This window comes from Bufo gargarizans, chromosome 4, assembly GCF_014858855.1.
Source record: "Bufo gargarizans isolate SCDJY-AF-19 chromosome 4, ASM1485885v1, whole genome shotgun sequence".
Classification (NCBI taxonomy): domain Eukaryota; kingdom Metazoa; phylum Chordata; class Amphibia; order Anura; family Bufonidae; genus Bufo; species Bufo gargarizans.
The window spans coordinates 94,327,626-94,349,435 of NC_058083.1; the positions used below are offsets into that span (position 1 = coordinate 94,327,626).

Here is a 21,810-nt window from a genome sequence, read left to right on the forward strand (position 1 = left end):
GGTGTGCACACGTACTGTTCCACCATGTTAGTGAAATGTTGCCTCCTGCTAACACGTTGCGTATCAGGTGGTGGTGCAGTTAGCACTCTGAGTCACTTCGAAAAGACTGGCCTGAAAGTGCTAAAAATGACCCCTCTTCCTCCTCCTCCTGGGCCACCTCCTCTTCCATCATCGCCCTAAGTGTTTTCTCAAGGAGACATAGAAGTGGTATTGTAACGCTGATAACGGCGTCATCGCCACTGGCCATGTTGGTGGAGTACTAGAAACAGTGCAACAGGGCACACAGGTCTCGCATGGAGGCCCAGTCATTGGTGGTGAAGTGGTGCTGTTCCGTAGTGCGACTGACCCGTGCCTGCTGCAGCTGAAACTCCACTATGGCCTGCTGCTGCTCGCACAGTCTGTCCAGCATGTGCAAGGTGGAGTTCCACCTGGTGGGCACGTAGCATATGAGGCGGTGAGCGGGAAGGCCGAAGTTACGCTGTAGCGCAGACAGGCGAGCAGCGGCAGGATGTGAACGCCGGAAGCGCGAACAGACGGCCCGCACTTTATGCAGCAGCTCTGACATGTCGGGGTAGTTGTGAATGAACTTCTGCACCACCAAATTCAGCACATGCGCCAAGCAAGGGATGTGCGTCAAACCGGCTAGTCCCAGAGCTGCAACGAGATTTCACCCATTATCGCACACCACCAGGCCGGGCTTGAGGCTCACCGGCAGCAACCACTCGTCGGTCTGTTGTTCTATACCCCGCCAAAACTCCTGTGCGGTGTGGGGCCTGTCCCCCAAACATATGAGTTTCAGAATGGCCTGCTGACGTTTACCCCGGGCTGTGCTGAAGTTGGTGGTGAAGGTGTGTGGCTGACTGGATGAGCAGGTGGAAGAAGAGGAGGAGGAAGCTGAGTAGGAGGAGGTGGCAACAGGAGGCAAAGAATCTTGCCCTGCGATCCTTGGCGGCGGAAGGACGTGCGCCTAACAGCTCTCCACCTGTTGCCCAGCTGCCACTACATTTACCCAGTGTGCAGTTAGGGAGATATAGCATCCCTGGCCGTGCTTACTGGTCCACGTATCTGTGGTTAGGTGGACCTTGCCACAGATGGCGTTGCGCAGTGCACACTTGATTTTATCGGATACTTGGTTGTGCAGGGAAGGCACAGCTCTCTTGGAGAAGTAGTGCCGGCTAGGAACAACATACTGTGGGACAGCAAGCGACATGAGCTGTTTGAAGCTGTCTGTGTCCACCAGCCTAAATGACAACATTTCATAGGCCAGTAGTTTAAAAATGCTGGCATTTAGGGCCAGGGATCGAGGGTGGCTAGGTGGGAATTTACGCTTTCTCTCAAATGTTTGTGAGATGGAGAGCTGAACGCTGCCGTGTGACATGGTTGAGATGCTTGGTGACGGAGGTGGTGGTGTTGGTGGTACATCCCCTGTTTGCTGGGCGGCAGGTGCCAACGTTCCTCCAGAGGCGGAGGAAGAGGCCGAGGCGGCAGCAGCAGAAGAGGCCGAGGCGGCAGCAGCAGAAGAGGTAGCAGGGGGAGCCTGAGTGACTTTCTTGTTTTTAAGGTGTTTACTCCACTGCAGTTCATGCTTTGCATGCAGGTGCCTGGTCATGCAGGTTGTGCTAAGGTTCAGAACGTTAATGCCTCGCTTCAGGCTCTGATGTCACAGCGTGCAAACCACTCGGGTCTTGTCGTCAGCACATTGTTTGAAGAAGTGCCATGCCAGGGAACTCCTTGAAGCTGCCTTTGGGGTGCTCGGTCCCAGATGGCGGCGGTCAGTAGCAGGCGGAGTCTCTTGGCAGCGGGTGTTCTGCTTTTGCCCACTGCTCCCTCTTTTGCTACGCTGTTGGCTCGGTCTCACCACTCCCTTTTCCTCCGAACTGTGAAAGTCAGTGGCACAACCTTCATTCCATGTGGGGTCTAGGACCTCATCATCCCCTGCATCGTCTTCCACCCAGTCTTGATCCCTGACCTCCTGTTCAGTCTGCACACTGCAGAAAGACGCAGCAGTTGGCACCTGTGTTTCGTCATCATCAGAGACATGCTGAGGTGGTATTCCCATGTCCTCATCATCAGGAAACATAAGTGGTTGTGCGTCAGTGCATTCTATGTCTTCCACCGCTGGGGAAGGGCTAGGTGGATGCCCTTGGGAAACCCTGCCAGCGGAGTCTTCAAACAGCATAAGAGACTGCTGCATAACTTGCGGCTCAGACAGTTTCCCTGGTATGCATGGGGGTGATGTGACAGACTGATGGGCTTGGTTTTCAGGCGCCATCTGTGCGTTTTCTGCAGAAGACTGGGTGGGAGATAATGTGAACGTGCTGGATCCACTGTCGGCCACCCAATTGACTAATGCCTGTACCTGCTCAGGCCTTACCATCCTTAGAACGGCATTGGGCCCACCAAATATCGCTGTAAATTATGGCGGCTACTGGGACCTGAGGTAGTTGGTACACTAGGACGTGTGGCTGTGGCAGAACGGCCACGTCCTCTTCCTGCACCAGAGGGTCCACTAACACCACCACGACCATGTCCGCGTGCCTTACTAGATGTTTTCCTCATTGTTACCGTTCACCACAATGAGAAAAATATTATTTGGCCCAATGTATTGAATTCAAATTCAGGCCTTTTTTTACAGACACCTAACACTATCTGGCTATCTATTTAGGTACCGTATTACACTAATACAGGCACAGCAGTAACGACAGATTTAGCTGGATATAAATTTGAGGCCTATTATTTAGGCGCTGGGTGACAGGTATAGGTTTACTGACAGAATTAGACTTGGAAATGCACAGTAGCGTGTGTGTGAAGTTATTCAGAATGACCCTATGTGCACCTTGAATCTTATATACCCTTTTAGGGATAGATTTAAAATAGCTCTGATACAGCAGAAACCACTAAATTAGGAAATTGCTAAATTGGGAATTGTATTTCAACCCAGAACAAAAAATGTGCTTTGACGGACACTAAATAACTTGACCAGCCACAGCAGTACAGCAGTAACGACAGATTTAGCTGGATATAAATTTGAGGCCTAGTATTTATGCGCTGGGTGACAGGTATAGGTTTACTGACAGAATTAGACTTGGAAATGCACAGTAGCGTGTGTGTGAAGTTATTCAGAATGACCCTATGTGCACCTTGAATCTTATATACCCTTTTAGGGATAGATTTAAAATAGCTCTGATACAGCAGAAACCACTAAATTAGGAAATTGCTAAATTGGGAATTGTATTTCAACCCAGAACAAAAAATGTGCTTTGACGGACACTAAATAACTTGACCAGCCACAGTAGTACAGCAGTAACGACAGATTTAGCTGGATATAAATTTGAGGCCTAGTATTTATGTGCTGGGTGACAGGTATAGGTTTACTGACAGAATTAGACTTGGAAATGCACAGTAGCGTGTGTGTGAAGTTATTCAGAATGACCCTATGTGCACCTTGAATCTTATATACCCTTTTAGGGATAGATTTAAAATAGCTCTGATACAGTAGAAACCACTAAATTAGGAAATTGCTAAATTGGGAATTGTATTTCAACCCAGAACAAAAAATGTGCTTTGACGGACACTAAATAACTTGACCAGCCACAGCAGTACAGCAGTAACGACAGATTTAGCTGGATATAAATTTGAGGCCTAGTATTTAGGCGCTGGGTGACAGGTATAGGTTTACTGACAGAATTAGACTTGGAAATGCACAGTAGCGTGTGTGTGAAGTTATTCTGAATGACCCTATGTGCACCTTGAATATTATATACCCTTTTAGGGATAGATTTAAAATAGCTCTGATACAGTAGAAACCACTAAATTAGGAAATTGCTAAATTGGGAATTGTATTTCAACCCAGAACAAAAAATGTGCTTTGACGGACACTAAATAACTTGACCAGCCACAGCAGTAACTACAGATTTAGCTGGATATAAATTTGAGGCCTATTATTTAGGCGCTGGGTGACAGGTATACGTTTACTGACAGAATTAGACTGGGATATGGCCAAAAAATAACCACACTATTGATGGTTAAATGCACTTGGTGTGACAGCTTGACCAACCACACTATTGAGGGTTAAATGCACTTGGTGACAGGCTCAGCTTGCCCCTGATGTAGTATATGGCCAAAAAATAACCAGACTATTGATGGTTAAATGCACTTGGTGGGACAGCTTGACCCTGATGTAGGATTTAGCCAAAAAGCAACCACACCATTGAGGGTTAAATGCACTTGGTGACAGGCTTAGCTTGCCCCTGATGTAGTATATGGCCAAAAAATAACCACACTATTGCTGGTTAAATGCACTTGGTGTGACAGCTTGACCCTGATGTAGGATTTAGCCAAAAAACAACCACACCATTGAGGGTTAAATGCACTTGGTGGCAGCTTGTGCTGGCACACCACAAGACACAAAATGGCCGCCGATCACCCCAGAAAAAAGTGACTGAAAAACACTCTGGGCAGCCTAAAAACAGTGAGCAATTCAATAGCAGCAGTTCAATCATCCACAGCTGCAGATCGATCTCTGAATGAAGTCTTTTAGAGGAGTTAATCACTGCCTAATCTCGCCCTAACGTCGCAGCTGCAACCTCTCCCTATGCTGATCAGAGCAGAGTGACGGGCGGCGCTATGTGACTCCAGCTTAAATAGAGGCTGGGTCACATGGTGCTCTGGCCAATCACAGCCATGCCAATAGTAGACATGGCTGTGACGGCCTCTTGGGGCAAGTAGTATGACGCTGGTTGATTGGCTGCTTTGCAGCCTTTCAAAAAGCGCCTAGAAAGCGACGAACACCGAACCCGGACTTTTACGAAAATGTCCGGGTTCAGGTCCGTGTCACGGACACCCCAAAATTCGGTACGAACCCCAACTATACAGTTCGGGTTCGCTCATCCCTATTGTCATATTATAACTTGACAAATTGCACATGGAGAATTTGTGTTCTACAATATTGACTATTCCTCCTCAGCCTTACCCTGATAAGCAAGATTGGTAAGAACCTCAAAAGCCTGAGGACCTGACCTCCCCACATCTCTGGGATTGTGCTCCTCACTGATCAGTATATTTCCTCCAAAAGTGGGGGGAAATGGCACTGCGTCTTATGGGGCGAATGCTGCAATTTTTTCTTTGCCAACACTGATACAACGCCATGTATCAGTGGGGAGGGAGGAGGGGCTGGAGGCAGGCAACTTGTGTTGGAATCGCAGCGGGGCCCGGTGCAGTCACTATTCTCTATTACATCGGGCCTTGCTCACAGCAGTATTTATTAAGTGAAGTTATTGGTAAAGCTTTGTTAAAGTATAGCAATCCTCTTCAGCAGTAGCGCATGTAGTACTCATTCTGAAATTCCTGTAGTAGGCAGGCTGGCCGGTCACTTACTTCCTCATGCGCATGCTCCTCCCATTTTATGAATGAAGCAGGTGGAGCAGGCGCGTGACGGAGTAAGTGACATTACGCTGCCGGCCGCCCTGCCTGCTACGGGAGTTTCATAGTGAGTACTATGTGCGCTACTGTTGCAGAGGATTGCTATACCTTAACAAAGCTTTACTCATGACTTAACTTAATGAATACTATTGTGAGCGGAGCCCGGTGTAATAGAGAACAGTGACTGCACCGGGCCCCACCGCGATTCAAACACAAGTTTCTGGCCTCCACCCCCTGTATTGGGGGGTCACTATTTACACAGGGACAGTGTTGTGAGGGGATGCTATAAGATACTAAATATGTGTCAACCACAGATCCCCCCATAGCAGTGTCATCCACAGATCTGCACATAAATGTGTCATCAATAGATTCCCCATAACAGTGCATCATTCACAGATCCCCTCCATAACAGTGTCATCCACAGATCCCCCATAATAGTGTCATCCACAGACCACCATTAGTTCAAAACCCACTAGAAGCACACCTTTTGGTTTAAAAATATTTTCTCTTTTTTCTTATTTTCCTCCTCAAAAACCTAGGTGTGTCTTATAGGGCGAAAAATATGATTATATATATATATATATATATAAACTTTTTTTTAGTAATTACACATTTATTTTGTGCCATACATTTTTTACAATTACTAAAAAATATATAAAATATATAAATCTAATTTAACCTCTATGTCTGAAAAAGTTTGCGATGGGATTTGAACTCACAGCCCAGAACTTTAACCACTACACTATATAGACTTCTACTGTATAGGTATCAGTAGAAGAGACATGCTCGCTCAACACTAAAATGTAACTAAAATTACAAAAAAAAAACTGAACAAAATGAAACTTAGTAAAACAAATGCCATATGTTTATTAACCTTTATTATATCAGTTATTTTAAATGTAAAAACATTTACTCCAACAATGCAAATGACTAATGTAAGTTCACTCGAAAAGATCCCAAAAATTATTTATTCTATGTTGAGGTAAATTTGTAATTGTAATCAATATAATATACTGTACACCAAAAACTGACTCAAAGTGGTTGGAGTAGTGGCAATACAATTTATTAAAATATTTTATATCAGGTGATCTCATGCACATAATACTAAAAAAATATTTTAAAAAGTGCATAAAGCAAATTATCACAAATATACCAGTTTGTATACAGTCCTGATCCCTATAAGTAGCTGTTATGTGGAGCCCTCACCTATATGGTTCCTGCAATATAATGTAAAATTTAAAAAATTCTAAAATTATTATATATCCATCCTCATGGCTCCAACTGTACATCCTTAGTCATAGCAAGGTCAGTAACGGTTAATCAGTGTACCACAATGTGATGACTTATACCCACTTGATTATAGTCAGTTATTAGGCTTCCAAATGATGAAGCAAGGTGTATGCCAGCATCAGTGCTAGAAAGCACATCTCATCCTCGCTGTATGTCACAGCAGTTGCTCTTGGAGTTGCAGGGCTGTGCTGGCGTCTCAGGCGCGGGATGTTTATTTTTGTCTTCTTCCTTCTGTGGTTGAGCGCTGTTCCCAAAGCGCATGCGCTGTATATTCTTAGGACCGCCAGGCTCAGATTGCCATGAGGTTGTCACTGATTAATGTAAATAAGAGCCATCGGGTGAACACTAAATATTGCTATTATCGAATTTCCCACCAGATGCGTTTCGGAAAACCTTTGTTCCATTTTCAATGGTGACAATCTAGAATTTTTTTATTTTAGGTCACAGGAGTACGGGCCTTAAAAATTAGGCATTCACCTAACATAACAGAAATTGTGATCATGTGGCTTGAGGTACTTTATGCGGTCACTGAATAACAATTTTACTGTAGGCCACTTTTTTTTTGGGGGGGGGGGGCAACTGGTATATCACACCAGTAGAAATTATTTGTTCCAATGGCGTTTGTCACTATCTGTAGCTGAGGTAACACAGCAAGACCGCAAACAAATGCTGCACTATCTAAATGCACTATATAGAAAGTATATTATTGATATATAACACCCCTGCATCAATCAGTTTTTTTGTGGGGCAACTGGTATATCACACCAGTAGAAATTATTTGTTCCAATAGCGTTTGTCACTCTGTGTGGCTGCAATAATGCAGGAAAGCTGCAAACAAATGCTGCACTACTAAATGCACTATATAGAAAGTATATTATTGATATATAACACCCCTGCTTTAATCACTTTTTTGGGGGGCAACTGGTAAATCACACCAGTAGAAATTATTTGTTCCAATAGCGTTTGGCACTCTGTGTGGCTGCAGTATCGCAGCAGAACCGCACACAACTGCTGCACAATACAATTGCACTATAAAATACCTTCTATGTTAGAAAGTATATTACACCCCTCAGTATGTCACACCTATCAATAGCCACCTATACCAGTCCTTAAAAGGACTTTTGTGGCCCTATTACCTAGCGTTCGGTGTCCCTAACAGTCTGTCCCTGCTCCACACAGCAACCTCTCCCTACACTGGCAAAACACTGAATGTTTATTTATAAGGTAGGGGATATGTCCATGTGCTGAAACGTCTCAATTGGCTGTCCTGTACCACCTGATGGATGTGTCATGGGTCAAAGTTCTTCACAATGTAAAAAAATATGGCGGGCGCGAATATCGCCATATGTTCGCATGTTCGGCAAATCGCGAACGTGCAAAGTTCGCCGCGAAACAACAGCCAGGCAAACCGCAAGGCCATCTCTAGCTGTCATGAGTTCAGAGATAAGGGCTACACTTCGAGTAGTCAGAGCAGCTCCCTGAGGGATTCAGTGAGAGGCACAGAGCAATAGTCTGTAGATCAAGTGAAAGTGAAAGCTGTAGAGGAAAAACTGTTGAGTATTTTTAATAAATTCAATAAGTAATTTTTAGCCTAAAATTTGTAGAATGCAATGATAAAAAAAAATTGGCCTCAAAGGTGTCCATAGACTTAAAGAGCACCTGTCAACAGGATCAATCCTATGAAAACAGGCATTCCGCCTAGAACGGTTAATTAAAATGATACCTGTCTTATGAAAATCAGCTGTAGTGTTCCCAAGAAAAAAGAGGGATTCAGTGCAGCTCAGTTCCTTATCTTCCATTGCTGGCCATGTCCCCCAGTGTACTGAAGCCCTCATTTTCTTCTCTGGAATAGCACAACTGATTTTCATAAGGCTACTTTCACACTAGCATTAATATTTTCCGATATTTAAATCCGTCATAGGGTCTCAATACCGAAAAAAAAAAACGCTTCTGTTTTGTCCCCATTCGTTATCAATTGGGCCAAAACGTAACTGAACAGAACGGAATGCTCCAAAATGCATTCCGTTCCATTCTCATACCGGAGAGCAAAGCGCAGCATGCTGCAGTTTGTCTTCCGTCCTGGGATGCGGAGCAAGACGGATCTATCATGACGCACAATGAAAGTCAATGGGGACGGATCCGTTTTCTCTGACACAATAGAAAACAGATCCAACCCCTATTGACTTTCAATGAAGTTCATGATGGATCCGTCTTGGCTATGTTAAAGATAAATATGAAAAACCTATATATAGCCCTAACAAAATTACGGGCTTACCCCTAATTAGAATATATATAACCGATTGAAGGAGTAAGATAAATAAGGTGTACTTTAATTTAAAGAAAATATACTGCAATAGTACAAAAATACTCGATTTTATTAAGAAAATCACAAAAGACACATGATCAGCACTGGTCACAAATAAGACAATACATACAGGTTACAATACATGTTAAAAACCAAGTGAACCGATGGTGGGCTGCCAATACATATATCTAAGATAAAGTGCAAGTGCATAATTATACCCAAATGGTCATGAATAGTGGGCATATAGTGTACAAAAGCTGTAGCTGTTAGACACCACAAGTATCCACATGTATATATGTGTCAAAATTTGCCACAAGCCGGTGTGAAATATACACCAAAGTTGTCAAAATTAGGGCAATAACAATAATCAAAATTGTATTTGACACATGATGGAAACCATTCTATATACTGACCAATTGATTCGATTGTATCGTTCAGCAATACCACCGGTCCACTCCCCAAGTGGACCGGTGGTATTGCTGCACGATACAATCGAATCAATTGGTCAGTATATAGAATGGTTTCCATCATGTGTCAAATACAATTTTGATTATTGTTATTGCCCTAATTTTGACAACTTTGGTGTATATTTCACACCGGCTTGTGGCAAATTTTGACACATATATACATGTGGATACTTGTGGTGTCTAACAGCTACAGCTTTTGTACACTATATGCCCACTATTCATGACCATTTGGGTATAATTATGCACTTGCACTTTACCTTAGATATATGTATTGGCAGCCCACCATCGGTTCACTTGGTTTTTAACATGTATTGTAACCTGTATGTATTGTCTTATTTGTGACCAGTGCTGATCATGTGTCTTTTGTGATTTTCTTAATAAAATCGAGTATTTTTGTACTATTGCAGTATATTTTCTTTAAATTAAAGTACACCTTATTTATCTTACTCCTTCAATCGGTTATATATGTTAAAGAGAATACAACCGGATCCGGTCATAACGGATGCAGATAGTTGTATTATCAGTAATGGAAGCGTTTTTGCTGAACCCTGCCGGATCCAGCAAAAACGCTAGTGTGAAAGTAGCCTAAATCAGGTATCAATTTAATCAGCAGAATAAACCCTACCAGGAAGTTTACCTGTTTTAATAGGGTTGATCCTACTGACAGGTGCACTTTAAACATGGATTAAATCAGCCCAGCATTTTCATCTCTACACGGCTCCTGAAAGCAGGTAATCTATAGGTGCCATGAGTCAAGATGAACTCACAGTGCATACGGAGATTAAACAGGCTGCCACGTGTAGATTAACACAAACTACAGAAGGGACGAGGATGTTACTGGCTACTTCATACTAGTGTTGTTACACACAATGAGGTAGTTACATAGATAGTTGTATGAAGAGCTGGTACTGTCACTTGGTTTAAAAAAAATAAGTAAAACATATGTTCCTGAGCTTGGGAGGTGGACTTTAATCTCCACGTTGTCTTTTGTTTGAGTTTGGAGGACATTTCTACTCGCCATTTCTTTTGTTAATTTTCCTTCATCAGACTCTAAATTGCAGAGAAGTTTTATGTCCTTTTTTAAAGCAAAAGTGATCATACAGGTGCCATCCTCTGCATAGATGACCGGATCTGAGTGTGAAGGCAGTAGGAGCCCAGCTTTTTCTGTCTTTGAGGATGGACCAACAGGGTTGTGAAGAGAAGATGGAAAGGGCAGCCATTTTACATTCGGATTGGAGCAAACAATTAAGTAGTTGCCAATGTATCCGGTATCATCATCAAATATCAGCAGAGCATAAGATCCAGCTTGTGGTAGGCGGACAATAACTTCTACTTTGTCCTTTTTCACACCCAATATGACATGATTGAGCATAGTCTGTATATCATCAGATCTCAAATTCACAGTAATTTTAAGCCTCTTCTCCGTTCTAAAACTTATAGTACAACACCCATCATCCACATCAATAACTGGATCAGGGTGTGATGGTTGCAGAAGACCAGCTTTTGCCATATCTAAAGAAGGCCCAACAGGATTGTGAAGTGAAGATGGAAAGGGTGGCAATTTTATATTCGGATTGGAGCAGACAATTAAGTAGTTGCCAACGTACCCAGTGACATCATCAAATATCAGCAGAGCATAAGATCCAGCTTGTGGTAGGCGGACAATAACTTCTACTTTATCCTTTTTCACACCCAATATGACATGTTTGGGCATAGTCTGTATATCATCAGATCTCAAGGTCACTGTAATTTTTAGCATGTTCTCTGTTCTAAAACTTATAGTACAGCACCCATCATCCGCATGAATAATTGGATCAGGGTGTGAAGGTTGCAGAAGCCCAGCTTTCGCTGTCTCTGAGGATGGACCAACAGGATTGTGAAGTGAAGATGGAAAGGGTGGCCAATTTACCTTAGGATTTGAGCAGACAATTAAGTAGTTGCTGACGTATCCAGTAACATCATCGAATATCAGCAGAGCATAAGATCCAGCTTGTGGTAGGCGGACAATAACTTCTACTTTGTCTTTTTTCAGACTCAATATGACATGATTGGGCATAGTCTGTATATCATCAGATCTCAAGTTCACGGTAATTTTTAGCATCTTTTCTGTTCTAAAGCTAATAGTACAGCACCCATCATCAGTATAAATGATTGGATTAGGATGTGAGGGGTTAAATAATCCAGCCTTTTCTGATATCCAGTTTGGGCCAACGGGATTATTAAGACATTTGGGTATGATCATACTGGTATCAACTGAACTGCAGTCTACTCTGTAATCCATGATTTGTTTATATTCCTTATCAGAGTCTGCATTACTGGCAAAAATGGACAGAATGTGTTTTCCAGTTTTTTGGGGATAAACATCAAGAGTCATTCCATTGTTGGTCAATTTCAACAAACCGGGTTTCTCTGTTTTATTGAGTGTAAAGCTGAATTTCATGTTACATTGGCTTTTAATGACGATGGAAACTTTTCCTTTCACTGAAAATGAAAAGAAAACTTTACATTTACAAACAAAACTGTTACATTTTGTAAAACATAAAAATGTGTGTTAAATTAAAAACTATGAAAATGGAAACTAGAATTGCATTGATTTTTGCATATTCTCTTTAAATATAGATTGTCTTCTGGATAAGTTTTTTTTTTTCCCTATCATTTTAACTTATTCTCTACGAATGCTCATTTGTTTGTGCCATTCTATGTCTACTGACTCACATTCAGGAATATACTAGCTCCATACCAGGTATTACTGAGGTTCCTTGGGCCCACCAGAGGAAATTATTTTCGGGGGCCCAAACTCCATATCATCAATAAAGTCTAATCGATTTTGATTCAAAGAAATAGACTCTAGTGGCAAGTTATTAACTCAAAAGCAATTCCAAATCTTTTTTCTCTCCTGGACCTTGGGGGCCCACTAGGGTATCAGAGCTTGGACCCACCAGAGCATCCTCTGGTACTCTAGTGAGCCAGTCCGACACTGGATCCATAAAGGTTTATTTACTATTAGTATTTTATAATGCTTTGTTCTAAGAAATTAGAATTCTACCCTGGAGAATTGCAAAAATACAATACAAATAATAAATATAGAGCTAAATTTTTGTGTATATACAATAGAGGCAACACATGTTTCTTCTGTGGGGGGCCCTGGAAACTGGTTGGCATTGCCTGTGCTCCTCCCACACGGTGCTGCAGAGCGATCTGTGCCAGAGGGATGTGAGCTTCAGGAAGAGGACAAGGTGAGTAGTTACTGTGTTTTTTTTAACACAGAGGGGGCGCAGAGGGCCACAATAGTGTGAAGGGCCACAATAGGCATTTCTACGATGGAGTGAGCACAGAGGGCATTACTACTATTAAGGGGGCACAATGGGCATTACTACTACAAAGGGGGCACAGAGAGATATCTCTTAGAGAACAAAAAGTATGAGATGTGCCATCTAAGCTGGGTTTGTACATGCTTTAAAACTGGGCAAATGGACATCTGTGTGTCTAAACCAAACTTCTCCCATATCCTATAGAAAGGGTAATTACAGGAAAATTAACAATTTATTATTGATGGCACTTCCACTATTACCTACCATCCAGTAATAACTCACACTTTTGCCTAATATATTAATTGGAAGTTCTGAAACCTGAAACAGGCAGGGAAACTATGAAATCTGTTTTGAACAGTAAAGGAGGGTTCACATATTGGGGTCCCTGGTTTCTCCTCCCCTCAAGGACGCAAACAGACTTAATGTGTTATATTCTTCTGTTATTTTCTCTCTATTATTTCAAAACTGATTTCTTTATTTTTGTATATTATACTTTATTACTTTTTTTTATGTTTGTAAGCACTGTACCATTTCTATACGTTTGGTCCTTGTGTAAGCTAATAGAATCCATAGCCTTTTATAGAGTGTTTAACTCTTTGACTACTGGAGAGCAAAATTGATATGTTTGGTTTCTTCCTGGCCAGAATTCAGTTGGTGGAGACAGGTGTCCATGGACTGTTATGTGGTGCGATTTATGCTCAGTTTGCAGCCTGAGTGGGAAGTGATTGCAAGACTGAGTTTGTAGAGATAGAGTAACCATTTACAGTTGAGCCTGTGTCACGTGATGGGACTGTGCGTATGTGACAGTTTAAATTTCACTTGGTCTACAATTGCCTTTTTTTTTAAAGGGGGAAGTCACATGAGAAGATATAACCTCCAGATTACACCCATTTAAAAATGGTGCCAAAACTAGGATTTAACCTTTCATGTGCTGCAGGAAATAAAAATGGATTTGAGTCAAAAAATGAAATAAGGGGACCAGTACTTCCAGATATAAGTGGTAAAGAATGTAATGATATGCACCACCTGTAAGGAGCAGAATTTTTTTTAATTGTCTTCAGGACTAAAAATGTATTCATTTTAGTAATCAAATATCTAGAAACCTCAGTGATCTATTAAAAATAAAAAACAAACTTTTAAAAGAATTCTCCTTTTCAGGTTACCTGTTTCAATAACACAAGTTTGTGGGTGGTAGGAAACCATGCCGAGATTGTAATAGTGGTCATTAAGCTTTACAATCTTTTCATATTGCTCACGAGATAAACATGTTTCCAATAGCTGACAATCTGGCTCTTCAGGTAAGTGATTTGTGATGAAAATAGCTGGGTGAGTGAGGAAATAAATTTCGTTGTACCTAGAAGAGACAAATGGAAAACATTGCACATTCAAAAGAGCACAAAGAGATATCATAAGAGAATGCTGTGTACAGTGACTTGTGAAAGTATTCACACCCTTGATGTGTTTCCTGTTTTGATGCCTTACAAACTGGAATTAAAAAAGATTGAAAAAATATTTTTTTAAAAAATAAGTAAACTAATGAATATATTATTAAATACATATGTGAGTCACAATATTTTGACCACTAGCTAATATCCAGAGTAGCCACCATGTGCTGCACGGACAGAGGCTAGATGGGATGGGAGTGATTCAATGAGGTCCTGGTAGGTTGTCACAGGTATGTGGAGCCATGCTGACTACAGTGCATACCACAGTTGCTGGAGGGTGAGTGGGGGTTGATCCATAGAGCGAACACACCATCGAGGTGTTTCCACAGATGCTCATTTGGGTTCAAGCCTAGGGAATTATGGGGCCAGGGTAGAACTTAAAAGTCTTGGTCATGCTCTTCCAACCAATGTCATATATTTCTAGGCCTGTGACATGTCTAGTTGTCTTGCTGGAAGATCCCATCTGCCCGATGGAAGACAATCAACATGTATGGGTGTATGTGAACTGCAAGGACAGATTCATACCCAAATCGGTTCACAGTGCCTTCCACCTGGATAAATGGGCCCAGAGAATAGCACAAAAAAGTTTCCTAGACCATAACTCTGCCACCACCAGCTTATGTTCTTCCAGCAATGGTTGCACGGTATTTGCTCTCTGATGTTTCTCACCTGACATGCCAACGTCCATACAGTGCATTCGATGAAGCATAAAAAGAGACTGATCAGAGAGGGATACCCTTGCCAGTCAGCAGAAGTCCAATTCAGATACTGCTGCAAAAATTGAAGCCTTTGCTGCCAATGCAACTTTGTTAGCAGAGGTGCAGTAACCATCCATCTGCTTCAGAGCCCCATACGTAGTAGGGTTCTCTGAACTGTTGCTTCAGACACATGTCTGGCAGCCCCCTAGTTCATTGTGGTGGTGAGCTGCTCCTCTGTAGTATATTAGTCTGCCCTCACACACCTTCGTAGCTGATGTTCACCCCTAACATCAATGGCACATGGTGCTCCACAGTTTGCAAGTTGCTTATTTGGTGCCATTTGGCCAAATATGATACACTTTAACCACAACAGCACATGAACAGAAACACTGCCACCCTTTCCATGAAAGTCAATGATCATCCCTTTTTGCAACTATGATAAATCATCCCTTTTACACATGACAGTAACAAGGGATATGTGTGCAGACAGCCTATTGCACTGCTTATATGCCTACCAAGCCAGCTCACTACATGCGACTTTCTTCAAGAGCTATGCTGCCGACGTTGAAAATAGGAAGTGGGACTAGACTGTGTAAATGAAAACTGGAAATGTTGACTACATGACACAATGCCATCAGTGCAAATCATTACAGCTGATGTTTAGCAAGGACATACAGCATTATAAATCATTATAATTCTGTGAGATCCCGGAACAAGAATGCGTAATGATGCTCCCATCCGGAGAATGTTTCACGCAGTGAATTCTTTTGTCTAAAACTGCCCTTAACAATGGAATGGCACAGCACATTCATGATAAATAACATGACCTAGTTAGTTGGATTTTTTTAGGTGAAGGGTTGTCATAGCACCCCCAGTTACATGGAAAAGGAGTCTGACAACCTCGTTTCAATTCAGAATGTGCTGGGTCTAGCTGACACTTGATCACCAGGACCAAGAAAAGCAGAGAAATAGAAACATTCTGCCTTATCCTTTGGGTGCCCGGCCGTGTCTGACTGCCGGACACCTGGCCTGTGGCTGCTGGATACTTCATGCAGCCACTGTTCTGCTGAGCCATAAAAACATGGAGCATCACTATACGGTAATTAGAGGTTACGCAAAGTGCAAAAAAAAAAATATTTCCGCCAAATTTTGTAAAAAATTGTGTTGCGTCCAAATTAGAATTTGTTGTTATTCCATTCAAGTAAATTTTAAATTTTGGTGACAAAATAAAAATGGAGAGTCCTAGGAGACCTGAGAGAGTCATATATAAAACTTTCATTCCAATTAGACTTTTGATTTCAGCAAAATTTATTCATTTTGAATTGTAAAGCGCTGCAGAATATGGTGGCACTGTATACATAAAGATTATTATTATTATTCAAACCTGAACCTAAATAAAATTTTTAGCAATTTGTTCATCTCTAAAAGAAATGAGTGTAAGAAAACATATAGGGGGTCATTTACTATCATTTACTATCAGAAATACGTCTATATTAGGCGTATTTCTGGCACAGATTACGGTGCAAAGGTTATTTGCGCCGCAGTTTGCGACTTTTTCCCGCTCATGCCAGGTCTAAAAAAGCAGGCATGGTGTGGGTGGAGAAGGGGAGCAGCTGGCAGGCCTGTCTCTCTCATCATTTCTACGCCTGTTTATGCCAGCAAGAAGCCGGCGCCTCTACATAACTTCGGCGGATCCACCGCTTATTAAGTCCGGTATCTAAAATGCCGGTCTGAATATATGACCCCCATAGATTTTCTTTTAGCAAAATTATGCTAATAAAACTGCAGTAGAGACATGTCTAAGGACATAGCCAAACATTGCATCTAGTGTAGAATTCCAATGTCAAAAAACATAGTAATTTTCTTTTCTTTTAGGTATTTTCTGTATGAATCTGAGAAGGAAAAGAACTCTATGCATTTGTATGAGGCATACAAGTTGTAGCTTGTCCCAATACACTTATACAGGCGATGTGTTACGAATTTGTGCCACATGTAGGCCAAAGTCAAGTCATCGTATGTAAAATGTTTTCATCTCCTTTCTAACCTAATTTTCTATTCAAAATGTAACCTTTAGGGTGTTTTCATACACAGTATTTTTCTGGCATTTTTACCAGTATTTCTGATGATTTTTCTTTTTTCTTAAATGGCAATTACAAATGTTAACTGTAAGTGTGTGGGAAAGCAGTACTAGTGAGATTGGGAAACAACACTCATTTTGTGAACATTGTATGATTTGGACTGACATTCTGCTGTTTGGCCACAAGAGGCCACTGTTTTCTAAGCACAGATAAAAAGCACTGCATTTCTAGATTCATGTGAAAACTCTCTCAGGGGGTGAAGTTACAAAGCCTGGGGAGGAAAGCAGCAGTAGCCATCTTAGGATGAGTTTAGAAGAGGCATCCAGGAGCTGTGTCAAGAGAATCCCTTGACATCCAAGCGTGAGAGCATCCTCCAGGGACCAGAGCTGCAGCCAAGGGGAGCTGATCGTGTCCATTACCCTGATCTAGTCCAGAGACCAGACCTGTAGTTAGTTAGGTTTGCTGTTTGTGTCAGGCCACTGACAAGTACTGTTAACTGCTCTTAACAAGGACTCCACGTTCAAAATGTCAGTTCACACCTGAGACACTTCACAACCAATTCAAGCCAGGCTGGTGTATTCAGGAGAAACTCTATAACACGTGCTGTTTAACCAGTTGTTGGGGGGAGAGAATTACTATAGCATGGAATAAGATTGCAAGCTTACATATAAGATGAAATAAGATTGCAAGCAAACATGGTTATAAGGGAAAATAATAGCATTCTTAATACAGAATGCTATGTAAATTAGGGATGGAGGGGTTAAAAAAATAAAAATAAATTAAACTCACCTCATCCTCTTGTTGGCTAAGCCCGGCTCGTCTTCTTTCTTCTTCTTTGAGGACCTGGGAGGAAAAGGACCTTTGGTGACGTCACCGCGCTCATCACATGGTCCAACACATGGTCCATCACCATGGTGATGGACCATGTGATGAGCACAGTGACATCACCAAAGGTCCTTTTCCTCCCAGGTCCTCAAAGAAGAAGAATGAAGAGGAGTCGGGCTTCGCGAACAAGTGGATGAGGGAAGTTTATTTATTTATTTTTTAATCACTCCAGCCCTAATTTACTTAGCATTCTGTAATAAGAATGCTATTATTTTCCCTTATAACCATGTTATAAGGGAAAATAATAAAGATCGGGTCTCCATCCCGATCGTCACCTAGCAACCATGTGTGAAAATCGCACCGCATCCGCAATTGCTTGCAGATGCTTACAATTTTCACGCAGCCCTATTCACTTCTATGGGGCCTGCGTTGCGTGAAAAAACGCACAATATAGAGCATGCTGCAATTTTCACGCAACGCACAAGTGATGCATGAAAATCACCGCTCATGTGCACAGCCCCATTGGAGTGAATGGGTCCGGATTCAGTGCGAGTGCAATGCGTTCACCTCACGCATTGCACCAGCACGGAGTTCTCACCTGTGTGAAAGGGGCCTAAAAGTGACTTCACAGTACCCTGCTGCTTTAACAGTGATCTTCACAGCAGTTGCCCCTTTAATAGTGGCCCCTGCCACTTTAACAGTGACCTCCACACTGTGCGGCCATTTAACATTGACCTCCACAGCGGCCTTCTCCCTTAACAGTAACATCCACAGTGAACGCCTCTTTAACAGTGACCTCCACAGTGCCTGCTCTTTTAACAGTGACCTCTACTGTGCCCTGCCCCTTTTAATGCTAGGGCTACACGATGACATGTGTTGCGCAACATTTTGTCTGAACAATTTTATGATAGGCTATGGTGTCGCACTGCAACATGTGACATGCTGCAACAGCGACATGACGGTGGATTTTTCTGTGTCTGTCCCGTCGCAGTCGCAACATGTCACATGTCGTGCAACACATGTAGCAGTGTAGTTGTGCCCTATGTGTTGTGCGACTTACAGCAGTGAAGAAAAATGGCTGGGTTGTTATGGAAACCTGGAGTAAAACAGTGTGTATGTGGAGACTAAGGGCCTGCAAGCTTTTATTGGCTAATAAGGGACATGTGACCGTGTGTATGGCAGTTGGGATATGAAGAGAAAGACTTGCAGGCTTGTATTGGCTAATGCAGGATTTTTGGGGGGAATATCTCAGGAACGGTACGTATGTCTAAAACATACCCAGACACCTGATGTACCTGTGTGCCAAATACCCAGACACCTGATGTACCTGTGTGCTAAATTTGGTGAAGATCGGTCCAGTCGTTTGGTCGCATATAAAGGACAGACAGATGTCGAACTAAAAGAATACTGGTAAATTGCCATAAATATAAAAAGATAATTTTGAAGAGAATACTGTTTTGGGCGAGACTTTTGATTACTCGAGTCTGGTTTTCACGAAACACGCCAAATTTGAACACTTGGATAAACTTGGTTAAAAGGGTTAAAAATTATGAGAATGTCCTATATAGGCAAAGAAATAGTCAGGAGAAGTGGACTAGGATATGGGAGGCCTGGAGGTTCTAATTTTCCTCGTCCCCAATTTTTCTATTTCCCTTGACTTTTCCTATTCTCTTTCTTAGTCTTTCCTTTCTTTTTTGTTGCTTGCATTAGGATGATAGAGAGCTCTGAGACGCATCGCAAGGATAGGGAGGGGTGGGACATGGGTGGTTATGGGGAAGTTAAAACAATAATAATTTTATATTGAAATTTTGTATTATATATATAAACTATCTATCTAATGTAATTGGATAAGGAATAGGATCCAGATGAAAGCACAGAGCACAGCAATGACACTGCTCTCTCTCTCAGAATGGAGTTTCTTATTTAGTAAGGGGTAGGCAACTTTCGTATTAGTAGCTAGGAATGTTGCTAAGCTCTGTCAAAGATATTGCAGCCTTCTCATTGGCCCACAAGCAAGAAGGGCGAGTACTGATGAAAAAAAAATCTAGAATATTCGCAATTACGAATATATAGCACTATATTCTACTTGTTCGCGAATTCTCGAAGTGCTGATATTCGCAATTAGATTATTCGCGATCAAAACTATTCACGATATAGCCATAATTGGCCAGCTATAAAATAGCCCTTGAAATAGAGAAAATTCAATCCTCCCTGTTCCAACGGCTTGTATAAGTATTCCAATTTAAGCCTTAGCCGCTTTCTTCCCCACAACAAATCATTAATAATTCTCTTGATAAGCTTAAAAAATCTATTTTCTATCCATATAGGTGAATTCCTGAGGATATAGAGGAGCTGGGGGCAAAATCACCATCTGAACCAAGGAGACTCTGTCAGCTCTGGATAAAGGAAGTCAGAGCCATATCCCAATTTTTTTACCTCAATTTAGTTAATAATTTAATCAAATTAAGCTGTAGAAAATCTTTGATCTTAGGGGATATATTCAGGCCCAAATATTGAAAAGAATCAGAGATATTCAACATGCTCAAGGTTCCCTCAGTAGAGAGTACAAAAGTATCCACTGGCATAAGAGTGGTTTTTGATCAGTTTATATCTAAGCCTGAGACCTTACCAAAAGAGTTAACTATTTGAATGAGTTATATTGGGATGATCTATAAAAAAATTAGACATCATCCGCATATAAAGAAATGCGGTCCTCCACCCCCATTGTTCCAAACCCTTCAATCTGCATCAACATGTGCATTTGCCATCATTTACCCTAACGGGGTGCATTCAGCCTGCATGCCTAGGGTAGCACAAGCTGTTAATATGTCCCTAAACTAGGTAACAAATTTATACAGAAGTTTCCTGGCTGGGGGTCTGACATTTTCCTCAAGCACCATCTTGTACAATGAAAATGTTATAATGAATTTTGTAATGGTGTAATGCCCAGGTCCTGAGCAAGCAAAGCATTCCTAAACAATAACATTTTCACCTCCACGCTTTACAGTTAGCATCAGGTTCTTCTGATAAGTATACATTAAATACAACATGTACTACTTACTTAAAGGTGAACTTTGACACATTGTCATCAGTGTGCCCTGCTCCCCATGTGCTGTCCAACAAGTGCCAACTTCCTTCCAAATAAATCATGTTCCAGGCATGGTCTGTCTTATCCGAGAACTTCTCTCCTATCTGATATCCAGCACCCTTAGAATAACCACTGACCTGCTTACACTGGAGTCCGGCAATGCTGTTTAGAATCAGGAAAAAATATCAGAACATTAAATATCATCATGAAACAGAGATTAACCCCTTCCAGACCCTGCCATCGTTCACCTTCCTGACACAACCCAGTTTTGCAAATCTGACATGTGTCACTTTATGTGGTAATAAGTTTGGAAAGCATTTACTTATCCAAGCCATTCTGAGAGTTTGTCGTGACAGATTGTACTTAATGTTAGTGGTATTTAGTAGTGTTGATCGAGCACCAAAGTGCTCGGGTGCTCTGGTGCTCGAGTAGTACACTTTGGGATGCTCGGGTGCTCTACAGAGCACCAGAGCACAATGGAAGTCAATGGGAGAACCCGAGCATTAAACCAGGCACCCTCTGCTCTGAAGAGGGGAGGGTGTCTGGTTCACAGGAAAGGATGTTGTCCGAGTAGTATGCCACTTTTACAGACTGACAATAATATGCACAAAAGCGAAGATAAAATCAATTTTAGAGGAAAAATTGTTAGGAAACATTCTTTCCTGTATATTTACTTGTATATAAAGTGCAAGTGCTGCCAAAAATTACAAGGAAGAGGTACTCCGATACAACCTGTATATCACATAAAGGAGGGACTCATTCACATTGTGGTACAATTGTTCAGGTAGTGGGACTCCTACACTCATAAAGCCTATGCACTAAATGAAAGGGCTGCCAAAAATTACAAGGAACCGGCACTCCAATACACCCTTTATTACACAT

The 21,810-nt window shown here is 41.8% G+C and overlaps 1 protein-coding gene across 1 annotated transcript in view; it reads right to left on the reverse strand.

Annotated features, from left to right (window-relative positions):
- Positions 1-10,307: 10,307 nt before the first annotated feature.
- LOC122935243 (kyphoscoliosis peptidase-like) overlaps positions 10,308-21,810 on the reverse strand; it is a 132,743-nt gene continuing 121,240 nt past the window's right edge. The window contains exons 9-12 of the mRNA XM_044291005.1: positions 20,902-21,090; positions 13,958-14,148; positions 11,601-11,964; positions 10,308-10,574 (exon numbers count right to left, since the gene is read on the reverse strand). Coding sequence (XP_044146940.1) covers positions 10,325-10,574; positions 11,601-11,964; positions 13,958-14,148; positions 20,902-21,090 — 994 coding nt within the window. The 3' untranslated portion in view covers positions 10,308-10,324. The remainder of the gene's footprint in view (positions 10,575-11,600; positions 11,965-13,957; positions 14,149-20,901; positions 21,091-21,810) is intronic.